The sequence below is a fragment of the Lutra lutra genome, chromosome 10 (genome assembly GCF_902655055.1).
Source record: "Lutra lutra chromosome 10, mLutLut1.2, whole genome shotgun sequence".
Classification (NCBI taxonomy): domain Eukaryota; kingdom Metazoa; phylum Chordata; class Mammalia; order Carnivora; family Mustelidae; genus Lutra; species Lutra lutra.
This window is the reverse complement of record NC_062287.1, coordinates 72,752,174-72,771,462: the sequence shown is the minus strand read 5'-3', so window position 1 is coordinate 72,771,462 and position 19,289 is coordinate 72,752,174. Positions and strand designations below refer to the sequence as shown.

The 19,289-nt window shown below is 45.7% G+C and overlaps 1 protein-coding gene across 1 annotated transcript; it reads left to right on the top strand.

Moving 5' to 3' along the window:
• Positions 1 to 12,574: 12,574 nt before the first annotated feature.
• On the top strand, positions 12,575 to 14,932 carry LOC125078827 (serum amyloid A-2 protein). The gene is made up of 4 exons (XM_047692026.1): positions 12,575 to 12,705; positions 13,154 to 13,245; positions 14,114 to 14,252; positions 14,640 to 14,932. The coding sequence occupies exons 2-4, from the start codon at positions 13,158 to 13,160 to the stop codon at positions 14,800 to 14,802; spliced, it is 390 nt and encodes a 129-aa protein (XP_047547982.1). The 5' UTR covers positions 12,575 to 12,705; positions 13,154 to 13,157; the 3' UTR covers positions 14,803 to 14,932.
• Positions 14,933 to 19,289: the final 4,357 nt, after the last annotated feature.

Here is a 19,289-nt window from a genome sequence, read left to right as displayed (position 1 = left end):
CCAGGTCATGGCCCCTAGAGACCTGCAAAGGAGAACTTACGGGACACCGGTGGTTTTCTTCATCCACAGGTCAATTCCCGGTTGTGCAATCCTGAGGAAATAGGTTGGCTGGTTGTGCTGGCGGCCGGGGCTCCGGAGGAGGGTCCCGCTGTCAGAGCTGGAGGGGCTGTGGAGAGGAGTGGTGTGGAGCCTGAGGGGGTGGCCCACTGACCCCTGGAAGGTGTGTGGTTAGGTAGAGGAGAGCTCCTCTAGCCACGACCTTGCTCACTTCCTCAGGCTGGTCCCTGCCGGGCCAGATGGCAGATGTGCTAGAAATGAGAAATGACATGCTTTGAGTTCATGCCTAAAGCTCATGAGCTTCAGAATGGAGTGGTGAGCCCCACCAAGTCCCTCAGGTGCCCTGGGAGGTCCTTGCCCCAGTCTGTGTGCACCTGCTAAGCTTTCAGCTCTGAGGTCCAGGGAAGCCCTGCTCAGCCGGCTCAGCCCATGAGCACGTGCATTATGGAAGCTGGTTCCTGGGTCGGGAGTATCTAGTTGGAGGGATTCTGCCTCACCTACCCAATCCTGGAGTTATGTCATAGTGGGAATGAGAGTGTTAGGTGCAAGGGACTAAAACGGTAACCCTAAGAAACCTATGATAGGACATCCATTATGAGTAAATGGCAGCGCATTTGGAGAAAGGTCAGGCTCCCAGTCAGGGGAAAGTTGGGGGAAAGCTTTTACTAGTATTTCCTGGGGTGTCACTGTCTGTCCTCTTCTCACTGTGAGTCAGAAATATCGGCAGGGTCTGCCCAGCAAGATGAGGTCTGTTTATATATGAACATAGTCTCCAACTCTCCAAAGAAATTATCCCTTGTACCTTGTATCCCTTTCCTAACTGGAAACATTCTAAAAGACAATCTGGGACACCTGGCTGGCTCAGTTGGTTAATCATCTGACTTCAGCTCAGGTCATGATCGTAGGGTCTTGGGATCCAGCCCCAGGTTGGGCTCCTTGCTCAGTTGGGGGTCTGCTTGTCCTTCTCCCTCTGCCTTTTCCCGTGCTCATACTCTCTCACTCTATTTCTCTCTCTTTCTCTCTCTCTTAAATATATACATACAGACAGACAGACATAAAAAGAGAATTCTGCAGACCATAGTTCAGCGTACACAGTTGACATTTTCCAATCTCTCTAAAGACTGATTGAAGAGAAAGGCTGATTATTTTCCTGAAACAGAATTAAGCTTATTGGGGCGCCTGGGTGGCTCAGTGTGTTAAGCCACTGCCTTCAGCTCAGGTCATGATCTCAGGGTTCTGGGATCGAGCCCCACATCGGGCTCCCTGCTCGGCGGGAGGCCTGTTTCTCCTTCTCTCACTCCCCGTGCTTGTGTTCCCTCTCTTGCTGTGTCTCTCTCTGTCAAATAAATAAATAAAATCTTTAAAAAAAAAAAAAAAAAAAAAAAAAGAATTAAGCTTATTATTACTCCTTCCCTTTGCCTGATCTTTTAGGACAAGACAGCAAGTACTATTTATTCTTTTTGACTCTCAATGTCCTGTCTAGTTAGTCAACTGTTGTCTTGCTGTCATTGCTAATATGAATGAAATACAGAATCTCAAATTCTCAACCTCTTGTTTCAAATATGAAATCTAGCATATAGGAGAAGAGAGATATGCTAAGTTTCCCTTCGACTTCACAAAGTATCTTATATGTTTAGGTATCATTTGGGGACAGAGAATGTCAATTACATCTGTTATAACATTATTACCAGGCTGACAAATAATGGGTCCAGACAAGCAAGTTGGCTTCTTTTTTGGAGGTTCAGATTACAGGAAATACCATCCTTGAACAATTTGCCTTAGTCCCTCACCCAACTGACTCTTTCTTGCTCTCTCTCTGTCTCTCTAAAATAAATAAATAAATAAATAAATAAATGTTTTTCTTTTTTTTTTTTAAAGATTTTATTTATTTATTTGACAGATCAGAAGTAGGCAGAGAGGCAGGCAGAGAGAGAGAGTGGGGGAAGCAGGCTCCCTGCTGAGCAGAGAGATCCATGCGGGGCTTGATTTCAGGACCCTGGGATCATGACCTGAGCCGAAGACAGAGGCTTTAATCCACTGAGCCACCCAGGCGTCCCATAAATAAATGTTTTTCTTTTTTCTTTTTTAAAGATTTTATTTATTTATTTGACAGAGAGAGATCACAAGTAGACGGAGAAGCAGGCAGAGAGAGAGAGAGAGGGAAGCAGGCTTCCTGCTGAGCAGAGAGCCCGATGCGGGACTCGATCCCAGTACCCTGAGATCATGACCTGAGCCGAAGGCAGCGGCCCAACCCACTGAGCCACCCAGGCGCCCAATAAATGTTTTTCTTAAAAAAAAAAAAAATATGTGGGACGCCTGGGTGGCTTAGTCAGTTAAGCGGCTACCTTGGGCTCAGGTCATGATTCCAGGGTCCTGGGATCGAGTCCAACATCAGGCTCCCTGTTGAGAAGGGAGCCTGCTTCTCCCTCTGCTTGCCACTCCCCCGACCACACCACTTGTGCTCTCGCTTTCTCTCTCTCTGTTAAGTAAATAAATAAGATCTTTAAAAAAAATGAATGCAGGGGTGCTTGAGTGGCTCCGTCACTTAAGTGTATGTCCAACTCTTGATCTCAGCTCGGGTCTTGATCTCCTGGTTATGAGTTCAAGTCCTGAGTTTAAAAAAAAAAAGATAATGAATGCAAATAATTTTTGCATAATAAAATATACCAGAATTTTGGGGGCTGAATAAATTTAAAATTATCCATCTAAGATTTATCTGTATTCAGATTCAAGGAGCTAAATGATAGCGTTTTCTACTGGAACTGGAATTTCTGTACACAGATGGCTGTGTTACCCTAACTTTCTATCACCCAAGTCCTGATAATATGAGACTGTGTTTGCAGTTAAATTTTTGAATGGATATTGATGTTTATGTCTTGATCACTCAGTTGCGACATGTGTCACTGTTGCTTGCAGGTCACCCCCTAGGAACAGGAGAGACGGAGTTTCTGCGAATAAATGCAGGTACATCGGTACATTTGGTGGTCGGAGCCCATGGAAGTTCATTTTGGATTGCTTCTATTTTTTAGTGAAATAGGAAGCAGAGTCATCAGCTGAGAGGAGGATGGAAGAGGAGGCATGGCAGAAGTTCTAGAAGAAAAGTGAAATATGGTCATCTAGGAGAATGGCAAAGTGAGTAAACTTGGGAAGTGTAGTAGGATTGCAAGAAAGCTCGAGGATAATGATCACGAATTTAAAGTGAGAATAATCACCACAATTTTCCCTGTGCACATTCAGTTGCCAAAGTGCAGACTTGAAGTTAGTGGGGAATTGGATCTCACCACTCAGTAAATACTTATTGACTTAACTGAATTAACACACATGTGAAGGTCAAAGGAGGATTCATTTAAAGATGAGGGAGGGTTATGAGGTATTGGGAGAGAAGTAACAAAGAGAGAGTGAATGAGGGCATAAATGTACTCCAAGGTCTGAGGGCTGAGAGGACCACTGAGGATGGAGTTACCCAGAATGTAGTAGGAGCAGGTCTTTTCCTAATAAAGGAAAGAAAGAAGAGAATGAGGAAGATATACTTTGAGCTGAAGGACAGAGAGTTGAAGGAAACCAGAAACACCGGTGTTTTATTTGTCCCAGGATTCATCAGTCTCTACCTGTTTGCATTACTGAGTTTGGACCCACAGTGCACAAAACCCAGGGACAGGAACCTTGTCTGGTTTCCCTGACAATCTGCTAAATCTCTTACACCTAGCAGAGCACCCCACCTAACAGGTTCTCAGTGATTTTTGTTGATTGAATGTAACAATGAGTGAGTGAAGGGGAAGTGATCTACGTGGTTGGATAGAAATAGTGAGATGGTGGAGTTTGGAGGTTAAGAAGAATGGAAAAGCTTTGAAAGAATGATGTGCCATTTAGAGATGAACACGGACATTGTTTGCATGCAATAAAATCCCAGCCTACTTGGAATGGTTGAATTTACTGTCAAAGAACATACCCAGGGGCACCTGGGTGGCTCAGTGAGTTAAAGCCTCTGCCTTTGGCTCAGGTCATGATTCCAGGGTTCTGGGATCAAGCCCCGTATTGTATAGGGCTCTCTGCTCAGCGGGGAGCCTGCTTCCTCCTCTGTCTCTGCCTGCCTCTCTCTCTGCCTGCCTCTCTGCCTACTTGTGATCTATCTGTCAAATAAATAAATAAATAAATCTTAAAAAAAAAAAGAATATACCCAGAAAGCAAATACTTAACACTTACTCTATCATGTCCATCCTGTTATTAAGGGCCATCATTGGATTATTGTAATGAATTCTTAATTGACTTCTGTGTTTCCACACTTGCCTCCAACTAGTCTCTTCTCAACATAGCAACCTGACTGTTAGAACACAAAGGCAAGACATGTCACTCTGCTCAAAACCCTCCAGAGGATCTCAGTTTTACCCATAGTGACACCAAAGCTCTTTCAATGGCTTCTAAGACTCTACTCAGTCTTACATCTCATTTCCTACTTCTCTCCTCTCACTCGTTTTGCTGCAGCCACACTAGCCTCCTCCCTGTTCTTCAAACTCTCAAGCACCTCTCACCCTGGGGGCTTGGATAATTATTCCTTTCATCTGGAACATTCCTTGCCCAGATATTTGTATATCAGGGCTTTAGGAAGACCAAGGTCTTAGATACCAGGATGCTGGAAGGTTCAGCAATATTATTAATGTCACTAAGAATGTTGGCAGCCAAGAACAGAAGGAGGGCTGTGAATGACAAGTGGAAATTTTCCATGAAGGTGGGAGAAGAGTGGGGAGATCTATCAACAAATGTAATTGAGAGAGGCTTTGTCCTCAAACAGTACTAATTAGATTGTCTCTATCAAGACCATCTGGTGGGCATTTTATGAATGCTGATTCTTAGGCCAGAATCTTGAAGGTTCTGATTTCTGAAAGTTTGGAGTGGACTTCGGGACTGCCTGTGTTTGACAATCTCCATATTTGGGAAATCACTTGTGCAGATAACATTGGTAAAGCTGGAGAATGGGTAGTAAAGAATTTGATGGGGACTTAGGAGAAGGCACTCCAAAGAGCATTGGGGGTGTTGCTGGGTGGACTGGGGAGACCCCTGGACCCTGAGGCCTCTGTTCAGCCAGTCCTGGGATGTTGCCAGAGGCTCTTGGTCCTGTTACAAGAAAGAATTCAAAGACAGACTAGACACAACAGTTGGGTGGTACAAGGAGGAAAGTTTATTAAAGCAAGAGTATACTCCCAAGACGTGAGAGCTGGTGAGCTCAAGGGAAAGCTACACACCCTGGAGTTTGGGTGTCTCTTTTTCTCTTTTATTGACAGTTGCTAACTAGGGGTTGGAATATTTATTACATGGGGGAGGGGATTTGGGGCGAGCAGAGTTTCTCGCCTTTTCTCCCTTACTTGGTGAGGGTCTTCAGCCTTCTTTGTCTTGGGACCATCTGTTTGATCCTGTTTCTTTTTTCTTTTTTTTTTTTTAAGATTTTTATTTATTTATTTGACAGAGAGAAATCACAAGTAGGCAGAGAGGCAGGCAGAGAGAGAGGAGGAAGCAGGCTCCCTGCTGAGCAGAAAGCCTGATGCGGGGCTCGAACCCAGGACCTGGGATCATGACCTGAGCCGAAGGCAGCGGCTTAACCCACTGAGCCACCCAGGCGCCCCTTGATCCTGTTTCTTGTGGTTTTGTTTTGGGAGTGCTGCCAGGACGAGTCTCTCACGTTCCCCTGATAGCAGACCAGGAATCCCCCTTTGGCTGACTGTTGGGCGTCCTGTTAAAATCTACCTGACTGCTTACTCTAACAGGGGTAAAGAATGTGCAGATGGCAGTGGGGAGCAAAGAGGATGTAGACCCGTCTCTCCCATTCTCTTGTTCAGCAATTGCAGGAGGTCTGCATGGGAAAAGATGACAATAAAGTGGAACCGACATGGGAAAGGCAAGTGTCAGGTTTTTGTAACAGGGGAAGGAAATAGGCGATGAGAAAGGGGAGTACTCCCCACAGAGCCTTCTCACCCAGGGCTCATGGGAAGGCAGTGGTGAATGGGCAGACAGAGCACAGAGAGGGTTGAGCCTGACCCAAAAAGAAATTACTTTAGGTCCAGCAAAAGCAGGGACATAAGAACAAGGGTAAAGGAAGCAGTGGTTTAACATATGGGTTAGGGACAGCAGGCCGGGTTATTTATTACTTTGGGACTGAGTGTGAGATGCTGGACTGTGGAAGGCTGATCTACCACATCTCCTAGGAATGACTCTCTTTTGCTCAGCAAGAAACACTCTACCTCCAAACCCCTTTCAGATGGAGAAGCTATAGAGAATATAAATGAATCCCTCACAGACCAGAACCGTACAATACCTGGACCAGTGCTTTTTCTGCTCTAGCTCCTTGCCTCCATAACTTAGCAAGTGTTGTTTTCTGGGAAACTGTACACCCTTTAAAATTATGAGAAGTGGGGCACCTAGGTGGGTCAGTGGGTTGAGCCTCTGCCTTAGGCTCGGTTCCGGATCTCAGGGTCCTGGGATCAAGCCCCACATCGGGCTCTCTGCTCAGCGGGGAGCCTGCTTCCCCCTCTCCCGCTGCGTACCACTCTGCCTACTTGTGATCTCTATCTCTCTGTCAAATAAATAAATAAAATCTTTAAAAAAAATGAGAAGTGGTTTGTGGAAATTCCAGGTTGGATGATTTGGTTGGGAGAATGCCATGGGTCATGGCAGTCTGAGCTTCTGGTAGTAGAAATCTGGACTTTGCCCCATTCCATTAGTCCATGCTCAACTTTAACAGAATGTCCCATTGCAAAATACCAGAATACCTTTCCAGTACAGACTGTAACACTGAGTTCCCATCACTGATCCTAAAATCCAACCACCTGGATTTGGAGGCAGCATGGCATAGAAGTCAAGAGCCAAGCCCCAGATTCAGACAGACCCAGTACGGTTTCTTTTTTTTTTTTTTAAAGATTTTGTTTATTTATTTGACAGAGAGAGATCACGAGCAGACAGAGAGGCAGGCAGAGAGAGAGAGAAGCAGGCTCCCTGCTGAGCAGAGAGCCCGACGTGGGACTCGATCCCAGGACCCTGAGATCATGACCTGAGCCGAAGGCAGCGGCTTAACCCACTGAGCCACCCAGGCGCCCCCCCAGTACGGTTTCTACATATACTCAAATTGCAAGCGGGCATTTGATGACCTGGAGAAACATAGATAATGTTTTAAGGGAAAAAGAGTGCAATAGAATATGATTTCACTTTTCAAATTTTCAAAGACATCTTCCCACCGTGAAACACAGCCTGAGAAGTTGCACATCAAACAGTGATCCATGTTTCTAGGTAGTGGGTCTTGTTAGTGTTATTCTGGGTTTTCAAAATTCCCTACAATGACACGTTCCTTCATTTATTCATTTATCAACTATTCATTGACTGCCCTCTATGACCATGACCAGATTAGCTGTTGGGCATACACGGGGGGGTGGGGGTGGTATGGGCAGAGGCAAGAAATAACCAGATCCAGGCTATGCTTTCGTGAAAATGAGTCATGTGACTGGGGAGAAAAAATGATTATACATACATAGAAAGAAGATTCATTCTTACCTGATGGTAAATCCATAAGATCCCAGTAAATAAATGCAAAAGAGTATGTGTACAGAAAGTATAATGAAAGAAAAGAGAAGACAAGGTGTCACCAATCCTCCTAAGATTTTTATCTCTCCTGAAGAACCATAGTCCCTAAGTACTGACATCATTACTCATTCCCATCATGTTCTCCTTAACATTAATAGAATCATAAGTGGCTCGGGGCACCTGGGTGGCTCAGGGGGTTAAGCCTCTGCCTTCAGCTTAGCTCATGATCTCAGGGTCCTGGGATCAAGCCCCGCATCGGGCTCTCTGCTCAGCAAGGAGCCTGCTTCCCCGCTCTCTCTGCCTGCCTTTCTGCCTACTTGTGATCTCTGTCTGTCAAATAAATAAATAAAATCTAAAAAAAAAAAAAAAAAGAATCATAAGTGGCTCAGCTGTCAAAAGATCTCCTGCCCCTTTACTAGTTCTTCACCAGGCTACCGATTACTGCAATTGGCGAGACAAGAGAAATGACTTCTCTTCTGTTGCTTTTACTTAACAAGCTGATCATCAGGAGTGTAAAGGGACTAATCATTGAATTGAGGATGCGGACTCTTAATTCTGTTTGGTGTGCATCCCCTCTTACGAAGCCCACGTCTCCTCCTGAATAGAGAACACTTCCCTCACAGCTTGCAGCTGTCAATCAGCATTCTTAGGCACCAGGAAACCCTGATTCGAACCTGTCTGTACTTAGGTCCGGGTCTCTTCCCCCGAAGGCTGTCAGCCAGGGCTTATTGATCTTCTGAAGTCTCCTGGCCTCTGCCTGGTGGGATGGCTAAAGGCACACAGTAGGACCTGGTGGGATTCAGTCACCAGCCGACCATGAGCAACAGCGAATCAGAGTCTGGAACTGGTGTTGCCAACATACAGAAAGACATCGCATTGCGTTTTAAAATAGTTTCTTTTCTTTTCTTTTTTTAAAGATTTCATTTATTTATTTGACAGAGAGAGAGAGAGCACAAGTAAGCAGAGACAGGCAGAGAGTGAGGGGGAAGCAGGCTCCCCTCTGAGCAGAGAGCCCAATGCGGGGCTTGATCCCAGGACTCTGAGATCATGACCTGGGCTGAAGGCAGAGATTAACTCACTGAGCCACCCAGGCGCCCCTTAAAATATTTTCTTTCTTTTCATTTTAAACATTTGCAACAGGGGGTAGTGAATTAGAAACCACTCGAAACCCAAAATCTCTTATGGAATTGTGCAGTGTTGGTGAAATTAAAAACTCATTTGGGGAGGGGAAGTTTTTAGTAATTGCTCATAAGTTTTCAGTAATTGCTCATAAGTTTTGTTTAAATTTCAAGCGATCACCTTTTTTCTTTGTTTCCTCTCTTAAATTCCACATGAATGAAGTCATATAGCATTTGTGTTTCTCTGACTGATGGAGACTAAAGAGTGAAAACTTAAAGGAAAGTAAGTAAATAAGTAAATTCAAGTGTTACCAAAGAGCCCACCTTATGAATTGTCATTAAACCTTTTTGTACTAGTTAGGCTATTCCAATACCTAGGTCATTAAGTATGTTTCTCAATCTTAGAGAAGAAGTTTTCATTCTAGAGAGACAATAAAATGTTACGTGAAAAAGAGGCTCCTTTTTCTGTCACATTCATTGGCAGGAACATCTAACTTGGAAAATTTACCGCTTACAATTGAGCAAAGTCAAATTTTCAGATTTACCAGAGAGTCTGTCTCAATCTGCTTAGTTAGCAAAATAAGGAATGCTTGTTTAGGTCTCTGGGTCCTAAACATCCCGGAACTCCCTGGCTTCTCTTACCTTCAGAGAGACATGACTGACGCCATAGCGGTTCTGTAAACAGAAAGAACTCTCAGCCCCAAGAGATTTACCTTCCATTTTTCCTTTAATTAAAGCTCATTCTCTGCCTAAACAGAGACACACATTTTTCTTGACAAATTATCTCTTTCTACAATCCCAGTAGTGGACCTTCTGGATGAGCATACTGTCCAGAGTAGGACCCCCCACTTTTCTGATTCAGGAAGCTCCAGGCTCACTACATTTATATCCAGGGTTGGGGAACTCACAGCAAGGAGATCCAGCCCCACTGGATCTTCAAAGGGAAACTGGCAAGTGCCACTCAAAAACCCTGGGCACAATGTTGACTTGAGCCCCTGCTTGGATCCCTGCCTATCGTGGTATACAAATGTGTCCACCTCTGCACCTGGCACACTTGAGAAAGGCCTGGAACCACTGGCATTTGGATCCATGAGAAAGGTTTCAGGGCCTGTGAAGAAGTGAGCCTATGGCTTCCTATGGCCCCGCTGGCTCTAGCATGACCCAAATCTCTTCTCCAACCTCCACCAGACCAGCCTATTATGCCAGCTCTGTGGGAAAATGTTTCCAATCCTCTGGGATCCCTCAACAGCTGGGGAGTCATTAGGCCAGGAAATACCTCTGTGTTTCCTCAGACCTTCACCCCGACTCCGTCCCAAATCCTGGCTTTCTTTAATGCATCAGGGTCAACACCTTGCTCCGCCTCTCAGCTAGTATTCCCGCCTGTCTCCCTCAAGAGGCTTCCCTTCACAGGGACATGGGTGCGGGGTCCTTGCTTTTGTTGTTTTGTTTCAATTTTCAACAATTTGAGATCTCTTTTCTGCGTGCAATACTTGTAACAATAAGATTTCTGTATTAAAAATATAGGTTGTGGGGCGCCTGGGTGGCTCAGTAGGTTAAAGTCTCTGCCTTCGGCTCAGGTCATGATCCCAGGGTTCTGGGATCGAGCCCCGCATCCGGCTCTCTGCTCAGCGGGGAGCCTGCTTCCTCCTCTCTCTCTACTTGTGATCTCTGTCTCTCAAATAAATAAGTAAAATCTTTAAAAAAAATAAAAATATAGGTTGTATTAGTATTCAGATATGGCAAGAAATAGATCAGGAGGTGACTATCATTAACAAGGTAGTATTTTACTCCCAGATCCCAACTGAAGGTGGGACCCCATGTCACGGGGAGGGGATGGCAGCACCCAGGGATGCTCCCAGGGAAGGTCAGAAGGCAGAGGGAGTGAGGTGCTAAAATGTGGATGAGAGCCTTTTTTGTGGTTTCTGAGGGAAGGAACCTGAGGGAGGGTGAGCAGGCTTAGGGTTGACAAGCTTCCTTATTTTTCTGTTTTGTCAAATGACATGTATACATTTGGTAAAACGCATCTATGAAACTGAACTCCATTTTGGGAATGTGTGGGGACCGTCTTCATCATGTTCGTTTACTTCTGTACATTGTTCTGTGTAATTTCTCTATTTCTTCCTGTACCCATGTTGGAATTTATATTTTCCCAGAAATATGTTTACTTTATCCAGCTTACCAAACGTATTACCACATATTCTTTTCTTTCTGAGTCTGGGAATTTTCTACTACTTTTACCTTTCTGTGGTTCATTTTTCTGTTCTTGGTGATTTATAATGATAATTCTATTGCTATTCTATGTCTTTTGAAAATTCCTAATAAACTCCATCTCTTTTTCTGTTGCTCCTTGGGAAAGATCCTAGAGCCAACTACTTTGAAGTAAAGTAGCCAACTACTTTACCATTGGGTTGCATTTATCCATTATTTATCCCTTTATTAAGGTGTTTTTATTCAATATTATATTTATAGTCTTTCCATTTGATTCTTCTTCAAAATTGATGGTTCCTTCTTCATATTATCTTTTACCCCTTTCGATGATATTTACTAAGTGTTTCATGAGTTTCTTTTTATTTCTCCAACCCATTACTTCTGGGACACCTAGTATTATATTTTTAGTTGGTTGTCTTTCTTTGATAAAAGCAACTGTGCTGCTTGACTATCTGGTAACTTTTTCCTGTGAGCCCGTTCTCCCTGGGGCAAGTCAGCCTAGAATGTGTGTGAGTGTGTGTGTAGCGTAAATTCTAACATGTATGACACCCAGTGGATTTAACATGGTGGGGGGTGGTATCTGGGGAGAGGGGAGGGTGTGAGTGGCCCGAGGGCAGCAGGTGGAACACAGCTGTGCAGGATGAAGCTACTCTTTGCTGCTTGCAGATCATTACCCTCCTTTACCTCCTCCTTCCTGGCCCTGCCCTTCCTAAGCTTTCTCTGGTGGCTATAAATGCCAAGCCCTGAGGGTGGGAAGACAGCTAAGAGAGGAAGAAATCAGCAGGAGCTGACATGTCCTACAGCCTTTGTTTCTAACCTGGCCTCACCCGGGGTGGGCACTGACTCCACTCTCCCCCGTCACCCCTCACCAGCCCCTGCAGAGCTGGGCTGACACTGCTGGTAGTACTTCTGTCTCATAATGACAGGGAGAAGACAGTGACCCTTCACAGTAGGAAAATACAAAGGGATCTTCCCACTGCCTTCATTCCCCCATCTGGAACCCCAGCTGAGCTGCAAATTCATTGAACAATACTCTCACTCCAGGAAGAGGTAACTCGAAGTTTGGGTGAAGTGAGACAGAATCCCTCCAACTAGATACTCCCGACCCAGGAACCAGCTTCCATAATGCACGTGCTCATGGGCTGAGCCGGCTGAGCAGGGCTTCCCTGGACCTCAGAGCTGAAAGCTTAGCAGGTGCACACAGACTGGGGCAAGGACCTCCCAGGGCACCTGAGGGACTTGGTGGGGCTCACCACTCCATTCTGAAGCTCATGAGCTTTAGGCATGAACTCAAAGCATGTCATTTCTCATTTCTAGCACATCTGCCATCTGGCCCGGCAGGGACCAGCCTGAGGAAGTGAGCAAGGTCGTGGCTAGAGGAGCTCTCCTCTACCTAACCACACACCTTCCAGGGGTCAGTGGGCCACCCCCTCAGGCTCCACACCACTCCTCTCCACAGCCCCTCCAGCTCTGACAGCGGGACCCTCCTCCGGAGCCCCGGCCGCCAGCACAACCAGCCAACCTATTTCCTCAGGATTGCACAACCGGGAATTGACCTGTGGATGAAGAAAACCACCGGTGTCCCGTAAGTTCTCCTTTGCAGGTCTCTAGGGGCCATGACCTGGGGAGACTTTTCCGGGCATCAAGTCTGGTTTTTCTTCTCTTCCCGTGTGCCCAGCAGGGAGGGCTCAGTATAAATACCAGCCACCTCTCCCCAGCAGGCAGGGACCAGTAGCTCTGCTCCACCAGAACTCAGGTGAGGGGCTACTCCAAAGAGGGACTGGATGAAGAACAGAGTCTCTTTTCTCTTTCCCATCAGGATGTAGATCCCTTGAAAAATAATAATTCTGCTTTGTATTTGTCCTGTATGAGGTCTGTGCTTGCAGAGTGGCACCCAGTAGACCCTGTGGATGATAAGGTTTTTGGTTGATGACAGGCTGCTCTAGGTTGGGACAAGTTGGTCCCAGCTGCCCTGTTGCCCCATCAGTGCCACCCTGGGGGACCTCTTAGCCAGCCTAGGGTCAGGCTGAAGGGTTCAGCCCTGGGGACTGTGGTTCTGAGTGAGGACCTACTGCAGTGTTTCCTGCGTGGACCTGGAGAGTCTACTGAGAACAAATGGAATGGGCACCAGGCTTCATGTGCAAATCCCCGAGGGGGTGCGGGTCCTGTCCTTGCCCCCTGACACTCTCCTTCCTTCATTTCAGCACCATGAAGCTTTTCACGGGCCTCATCTTCTGCTCCTTGGTCCTGGGGGTCAGCAGCCAATGGTATTCATTCTTCAGTGAGGCTGCTCAAGGTAAGGTCACAGGAGGGGGGTGGCATCCACGGGCCACTTGGATTTGCCCTGAGCACTTGCAAGGGTTCAGCTACTGCGTTAGGTGTGTTGCCCTCTGTGGTAGAATGTGCCCGGTTTTTGGGGAGCTCTTCATGAAACAGATCGAAAGGCACAGGGTTTGTGTCCACTCCTACTAGAGAAGGAGCCATCATCATTCCCAGCTGAAGTGTCAGTTCGACTAGAAGACACAAAATGAGTCTTGAAATGGCACAGAATTTCCTGCAGAAAAAAGGCACAGTGTCTGATTAAAGCTGTCCCTCCTTCTTCTCCTTTCCCTCCCTCCCTTCAGTCAGCCCTTTCTCCCGTTCCCTCCCTTCTACCCTTCCTGCCATTTCCTGATTGACTAATTTACAGACACCTCCAGCGTGGCTCTCCCTGATGCTTCCTCTTGTCAGTGATGCTGTCCCTGGGAGATCTGCTTCCTCCCCTTTCCTGGCCCTTAACAGGAGCAAAAAAAGAAAGGGGAGGGGAGACTAAAAACCATCTATCAAGCCTGCATTAGGAACTCAGCACCTTCACACAATGGGCAGTGACCAGCTATGCTGGTCAGCCCGGGGCTGAGGGTTTTCCATGACCCCATCAGTGCGAACTGGGAGGCTTCTGGGCCAACAGGGACACTTCTGCTCAAGCTGGGACAGGTGCTGTCTGACTATGACTTCAGGACATCTTGGTGAGGCAGGCATCTTCCCCACATGAAGGGGAAGGAGGGGAGACTTGGAGCAGAAATCTCGAGTCGGTGGGAGATTGGCCGTTCCTTGATTCTTCCCTGTGGTTTGCCACTGGCTCTCTGTCCACCTGATATCCCTGTTGACTTGTCCTTCTCTCCCAGGGGCTTGGGACATGTACAGAGCCTACTCTGACATGAAAGAAGCCAATTACAAAAATTCGGACAAATACTTCCATGCCCGCGGGAACTATGATGCTGCACAAAGGGGCCCTGGGGGTGCCTGGGCCGCTAAAGTCATCAGGTAACAAGGGCCCCGGGGATGCAGGGATGGCCTGGCTGAGCATGGCAGCCTTAGAGAGCCAGAAGGGGTCAACTCTAAAGAAGCTTCCTGTAGAGACAGGGACTCCTGGTCCTCTTGCCCACCGTCCCCTCTGTGCCCAGTGTGGGGTCTGAGTGGCTGGCAGAGCCAGAGCAAGGCCAGTGGGAATGGAGGACTCCCACCCTCCTGCTGTGGGCACGGGGACCAGCCTGGGCTGACCTGGGGTGTGTGTGGAGCACGGTCCATGTTTCAGCCCCTCTGGCCTGGGCTCCTCTCAGCCATCCCTCAGAAAGAGAAGGGATTGGTGAGAGTGGGGGCCTGTTACTCAGCAGCCCCTAATGAATCTCTACCTGCCTTCCTCCATTTCAGTGACGCCAGAGAGCGTTCTCAGAGAGTCACAGACCTTTTCAAGTATGGAGACAGCGGGCACGGAGTGGAGGACTCGAAGGCTGACCAGGCTGCCAATGAATGGGGCCGGAGTGGCAAAGACCCCAACCACTTCCGACCCCCTGGCCTGCCTGACAAGTACTGAGCTTCCCCTTGGCTCTGCCCTGGGGGGACGGGCTATGAGGCCCCTGAGGGCAGGAACAGTTGCTGAGTTAAGAGTTCCTGAATTGTATACCCTTCCTACTGAATACTTTAAAGAACACATTAAAATGTTTAGTAAAGGGGCGCCTGGGTGACTTAGTGGGTTAAAGCCTCTGCCTTCAGCTCAGGTCATGATCCCAGGGTCCTGGGATAGAGCCCTGCATCGGGCTCTCTGCTTGGCCGGGAGCCAGCTTCCCTTCCTCTCTCTCTGCCTCTCTCTCTGCCTGTCTCTCTGCCTACTTGTGATCTCTCACTGTCAAATAAATAAATAAAATTTAAAAAAAAAGTTTAGTAAATGCTTGTGATGGGACGCCTGGGTTGCCCAGTTGGTTAAGCTGCTGCCTTCGGCTCAGGTCATGATCCTAGGGTCCTGGGATCGAGTTTCCCATGGGGCTCCTTGCTGGGCAGGGAGTCTGCTTCTCTGCCTGCCTCTCTGCCTCTGCCTGCCACTCTGCCTGCTTGTGTACTCTCTCTCTCTTTCTCTGACAAATAAATAAATAAATAAAATCTTTAAAAAAAATGCTTGTGAAATTCAATTTGTCATTGTCCTCTGCATACAGCAAATGACAATCTTCCTGGGTATTTTTAATATGAGGGACATGATCAACTTACTTTATCTTTTTTTTTTTTTCAAAGGAGATAAGGCATTAATAAAGAATAATACTAATTTGGGGTAACAGTATATGTCCATGATAGGGACCATACTGTATAGACTATGTTCGGATCATACCTGTCAGTTCCATGTACAGAGCGACACCTAAACTCTAGTTCTCAACACGAGCAGCCACATCCATCCCCATCACAGCTTTTGGACACATCTGGGATTGTTTTTGGTTGACACAGTGATTGCAGGGCATTTGGTGGTTAGACCAGAGGTACACACAGCTTCAAATTTAGGAGACAGTCCGGAAAAGGGCATCCTGAATCTTGTTTGACTTTCTCATTGTCCTACCAGACATGAATTTAGGCAGAATCAGATTTACTGCAAAATTGAATGAAGCTTAAGTTTCAAGGACTCCTGACTTACATGGGACCATTCCAAGATCCTCGGAGAGGCCCTGGGAAAGGATTCACATGGTCCCTTATCTTTGTAAAATCTGCAGAAGTAAAATGTTTTAACTAAGACAGTTAATGCTTCTGTTCATACCAAGATTCTGCTATCAGTTTTCTGCTTGTGCTGAGTGGCACTGGGGTGGGCATAGGCATTTTGGGAACTTGACTAAGGAGCAGTTGAATTTGGGTTATAATTGGTTTGCATGTAGTAGGACATATTTGTGTGGTTTTTCAGTCACTTCCAAGTATGATTAAGTTATTGATCACTATCCTAAGTAAGAATGGCTTCTAGGTATGTATCTCACCATCTTCTGTGGTTACTCCGGGTGCAGGAGTGACAGCCATATGGCAAAATGAACTTGTCTTGTACAGGCCAGCACAGAGTATGTGGGTAGTTGGGAAGAAACAACTTTGAAAGTCAAGCATGAGTCAATGGAGAATTGTAAGATCATAAGTGGAAGATTTTTATCTTGATGGAATCCTAGTCAAAATGGAAGTTCTCCCCTGGAGAGAGGTTTTCCAAATTTGACAGTGCTCAAACTTTATAGAATATTACCAATAGCAAGTTGTGAAGTTGAAAGGAAATTCCTAAACTACCAATAATTTTTTAAAAATCAAGCAACCATGCTAAAATAAAGAATTATCTTTTTATTTTTCATGATAGAAAATGATCTTACTAGGTCATTGTCATAAAATGAAGATCAAAGTAAACTCAGAAAAAAATTATATTAAAATTAAAATTATAGGGGTGCCTGGGTGGCTCAGTGGGTTAAGCCACTGCCTTCGGCTTAGGTCATGATCTCAAGGTCCTGGGATCAAGCCCCGCATCGGGCTCTCTGCTCAGCGGGGAGCCTGCTTCTCCCTCTCTCTCTGCCTGCCTCTCTGCCTAATTGTGATCTCTGTCAAATGAATAAATAAAATCTTAAAAAAATATTTAAAATTAAAATTATATTAAAAAGATTATATTAAAACAGAGGATTTTTAGGGCAATGAAATACTCCACATGATGCAAAAATGGTGGTTATGTGTCATAAGTTTGCCCACACCCACAGAATGTACAGTAAGAGAGAACCCTAATGAACACTGTGGGTGATAATGATGTGTCAGTGTAGGCTCATCAATTGTATCAAATATTCCACTCTAGTGGGGAATGCTACTAATGGGGGAGGCTACGCCTGGGGGCAGGTATAAGTTATATGGGAAATTTCTGTACTTTCTGCTCAATATTGCTGTGAACCTAGAATTGCTTTAAAAATAAATTCTACTAGGGACGCCTGGGTGGCTCAGTTGGTTAAGCGGCTGCCTTCGGCTCAGGTCATGATCCCAGCGTCCTGGGATCGAGTCCCACATCGGGCTCCTTGCTTGGCAGGGAGCCTGCTTCTCCCTCTGCCTCTGCCTGCCATTCTGTCTGTCTGTGCTTGCTCTCTCTCCCTCTCTCTCTGACAAATAAATAAAAAATCTTAAAAAAAAATAAATTCTACTAAAAGAAAGAAAAAGGATTGTTGAAGTGTGTCAGGCTGTTTATTAATAAAAATATTTGTACATTTTACATACTTGTCAGCTACCTAAAATTTGTAACTTATCCCCATTTTAAATAAATATTTCTTATTGTAGCTAACATAATATTTGTAATTTCATGTTGTTTTTCCTAAAGGGGGCTCCCCAAATTGCATAATTCAGGCCTTATATAACCTGGGTCTGCCTCTTCATGTACAGTGAAAAAATGTTCATAATTATTTGAGCCTGGAATCCAACTGTATTTTACATATTTAACAGAGTATTTTTAGTCCATTTTTTTTTAAAGATTTTATTTATTTATTTGACAGATGGAGATTACAGAGAAGCAGGCAGAGAGAGAGGAGGAAGCAGGATCCCTGCTGAGCAGAGAGCCCGATGCGGGGCTCGATCCCAGGACCCTGGGATCATGACCCGAGCCAAAGGCAGAGGCTTTAACCCACTGAGCCACCCAGGCGCCCCTTAGTCCAGTTTTAATATAACTTAAAATTTCTTGGAAATGCAATTGCTTTGTAAATTGGAACTGTGTTTTGGGAGAAATTTTACCATCCTCTGCTTATGATTTTGAGAAGCACAGCCCCTGATGGAATCACACCTCTATTGCTCTGCATTGTAGCTGTTAGGTTCACGGTGATCTGATGTATATGTGCTAACATTGGAGAGCTCTATTATGTCTTTTAGTGCTTAAAATATTAAAATACATATCATTTTATTTTAAATTAATTCTATTTCTTCTTTGTTAGGGAACCATATTAATTTTTGAAATTAATGCTAAGGTAGGTAATATCACCTATAAATCTCTTTATTTATTTATTTTAAAGATTTTACTTATTTTTTTTAATTTTTTAAATTTTTTATTTTTTTCAGCATAACAGTATTCATTATTTTTGCACCACACCCAGTGCTCCATGCAATACGTGCCCTCTACAATACCCACCACCTGGTGCCCCCAACCTCCCACCCCCCACCCCTTCAAAATTCTCAGATCGTTTTTCAGAGTCCATAGTCTCTCATGGTTCACCTCCCCTTCCAATTTCCCTCAACTCCCTTCTCCTCTCCATCTCCCCTTGTCCTCCATGCTATTTGTTATGCTCCTCAAATAAGTGAAACCATATGATAATTGACTCTCTCTGCTTGACTTATTTCACTCAGCATAAAGATTTTACTTATTTATTTGTCAGAGAGAGAGAGAGAGAGAGAGCGCACTAACAGGCAGAGTGGCATGCAGAGGCGGAGAGAGAAGCAGGCTCCCTGCGGAGCAAGGAGCCCGACTTGGGACTTGATCCCAGGATCCTGAGCCAAAGGCAGCGACTTAACTCACTGAGCCACTCAGGCGTCCCTAAATCTCTTTCATCAACGTAAAGTAAGTGTGTATAATATTTGTTGCTGAGTGGGGGGGAGCACTGGGTCTGAGGTTGAGTACCACTGAACTAAATAAGAAGCAGGAACTGAAAATACAAGGAGTTGTAATATTGACGGTATTGATGTTCTTCCTGGTGACTTATATCTCTCCGAGGATTCTAAACACACCTGGGAGAAGAATGAGCACCTACTGATGTCTTTAAGGATGCCAAATGCCCAGAGATCAGGGTCAGCTTCGAAATTCACGTCTGCCCCGGAGACACTGTCCCCGACTCCCTGCCCCTTCCAATCAGGCTAAGAGCCCCCGAGGAGATGGACTATCTGGTCCTAGAAGTGTGACAAATAACAAATATGAATATGGCTGTGCTTGGGTCCTAGGTAGGGTCGGGTAGGGGGAGATCAAGTCGTCTGGGATCCTAAGTCTGTGGGCGGGCGCACAGAACGGAGCATTCCGGCCTCAAGGCTCCGGGCAGTAGGGGGCGCTGTGGAGGGAGCCGCGCC

What these genes read in the sequence shown, in the direction of transcription:
- LOC125078827 (XM_047692026.1), top strand. Translation starts at nt 13,158, where the DNA reads ATGAAGCTTTTCACGGGCCTCATCTTCTGCTCCTTGGTCCTGGGGGTC. An exon ending in CTTCAGTGAGGCTGCTCAAG is followed by an intron (nt 13,246 to 14,113) that starts GTAAGGTCACAG and finishes CTTCTCTCCCAG; the next exon opens with GGGCTTGGGACATGTACAGA. An exon ending in TGGGCCGCTAAAGTCATCAG is followed by an intron (nt 14,253 to 14,639) that starts GTAACAAGGGCC and finishes CCTCCATTTCAG; the next exon opens with TGACGCCAGAGAGCGTTCTC.